Raw genomic sequence first — 1,682 nt, 5'->3', positions numbered from 1 at the left:
CCACAAGAGTCTTATCCCCATCACCTTTCATCAGCCCTGTCCAGACAGGTTGGAAACCACTCAGTGGAGATTCTACCTTTCCCTATTCCCTCTGGAATTAGGTTCCATATTGAAAGCTTGTAAGCCAGTCACTTCTTGCCTTTATAATCTCCCTATTTGGGGTAGCCAATGTCTAAATGGCCCATCCTTGTCGACCGTGTGTACTCTTGGTAGAATTTTGAGGGTAAAATCAATTGCATAGGAGTTCTTTTTCTTACTGATAATGATCATCCTTGATCTAAATATATCTTTGATCTAAGTATTAGTTATACATGGTACTCAACTTGTGAAAATTCAGTACCTGTACATTAGTGCACATCTGGAAGACACGCTTTAATTAAAATAAAAAATTTAAGATCAAAAGAAAAATACTTCTGTAGATGAAATTTAAATTCTAAAAATAGGAAAGATTTTTATATTCATAGTAATTTTAGTCATTCATAGTAATTATACTTAGTCACCTTTTTTCATCTCATTTTAATATTATTATACCTTTTGACAAAAATACATTTGAATGTGTTCAAATCGATAACACTGTCACTGCTCTAAAAACTGTTTTCTTATGTTTTGGGCAATATAATGCATAAGACATCTAGTCAATAAAAAACAAATCAACGTTAAAATAAAGCTCACTTATTAATATATTTAAATTGGTGTCTATATAGAACATCTACATGCTAAAAGAAAACCATTTTCTCACTTGTAAAAAACAATTCACAGAAATAAATTCTATATGACTATAAGGGGCTCAAAAAGAACATAGAAGAATTCCATAACCTTTTGATACCATTTTTCCACAAACTTTTTGAAGCTCCCTCGTAACTTCAAAATAACTTTGTAGTCATTTGTAGGAAATGCAATACAGCAAGGATAGTATAGTGAAGCTACACTGTTAGTATTAAACATATGTTTTAATTAAGTAAGATTATACTTACGGCTTAAAACTGGAATGGCCAAAGTAGGTTTTAAGGCAATTAACTTGTTTTGCACTGGGTTCTGGTACTGAATGGTCTTAAGATAAAATAAAATAGGCATTTAGGGTTCAGAAATGCATTAACCCAAAACCAAAATCAAACTCACTGCCATCAAGTTGATTCAGACTCACAGGAACACTATAAAGGCTTCCCCTAGACTCGAAACCTTTATATGGACAAGTAGCCTCATCTTTCTCCCTTGGATCAGCTGCTGGGGTTGAACTACTGACCTTGCATCCAGTCCACAGCTCTACGTGTTGCTGTTGTTGTTAGGTGCCATCAAGTCAGTACCGACTCATAGTGACCCTATTTAGCACAACAGAATGAAACTGCCTGATCGTGGGCCAACTTCACAGCTCTACCTAGATTACCCAAAAACAAACCCACTGGTATTTAGTCAATTCTGACGTGTTGTTGTTGGTAAGTGCCATTGAGTCGGTTCCAACCAATTATAAAGCAACCCTGTATAGATTCTCTGGGCAAATTATTGAATGATGCAGAATGCATCAAGAAAAGGTGGAAGGAATACATAGAGTCGTTGTACCAAAAGGAAATGGTTAATGTTCAACCATTTCAAGAGGTATCATATGAACAAGAGCCAATGATACTCAGGGAGGAAGTCCAAAGTACATTGAAGGAATTGGCAAAGAACAAGGCACCAGGAATTGA

General features: G+C 35.4%; 1 protein-coding gene across 1 annotated transcript in view; it reads right to left on the bottom strand.

Moving 5' to 3' along the window:
• WRN (Werner syndrome, RecQ helicase-like) overlaps positions 1 to 1,682 on the bottom strand; it is a 181,766-nt gene that overhangs the window by 109,769 nt on the left and 70,315 nt on the right. The window contains exon 11 of the mRNA XM_006834526.1: positions 975 to 1,041. Coding sequence (XP_006834589.1) covers positions 975 to 1,041 — 67 coding nt within the window. The remainder of the gene's footprint in view (positions 1 to 974; positions 1,042 to 1,682) is intronic.

Source organism: Chrysochloris asiatica, unplaced genomic scaffold, assembly GCF_000296735.1.
Source record: "Chrysochloris asiatica unplaced genomic scaffold, ChrAsi1.0 scaffold00011, whole genome shotgun sequence".
NCBI classification, from domain to species: Eukaryota; Metazoa; Chordata; class Mammalia; order Afrosoricida; family Chrysochloridae; genus Chrysochloris; species Chrysochloris asiatica.
Note: the sequence above shows the minus strand (reverse complement) of the source record. Positions and strands in the feature narration are given on the sequence as shown.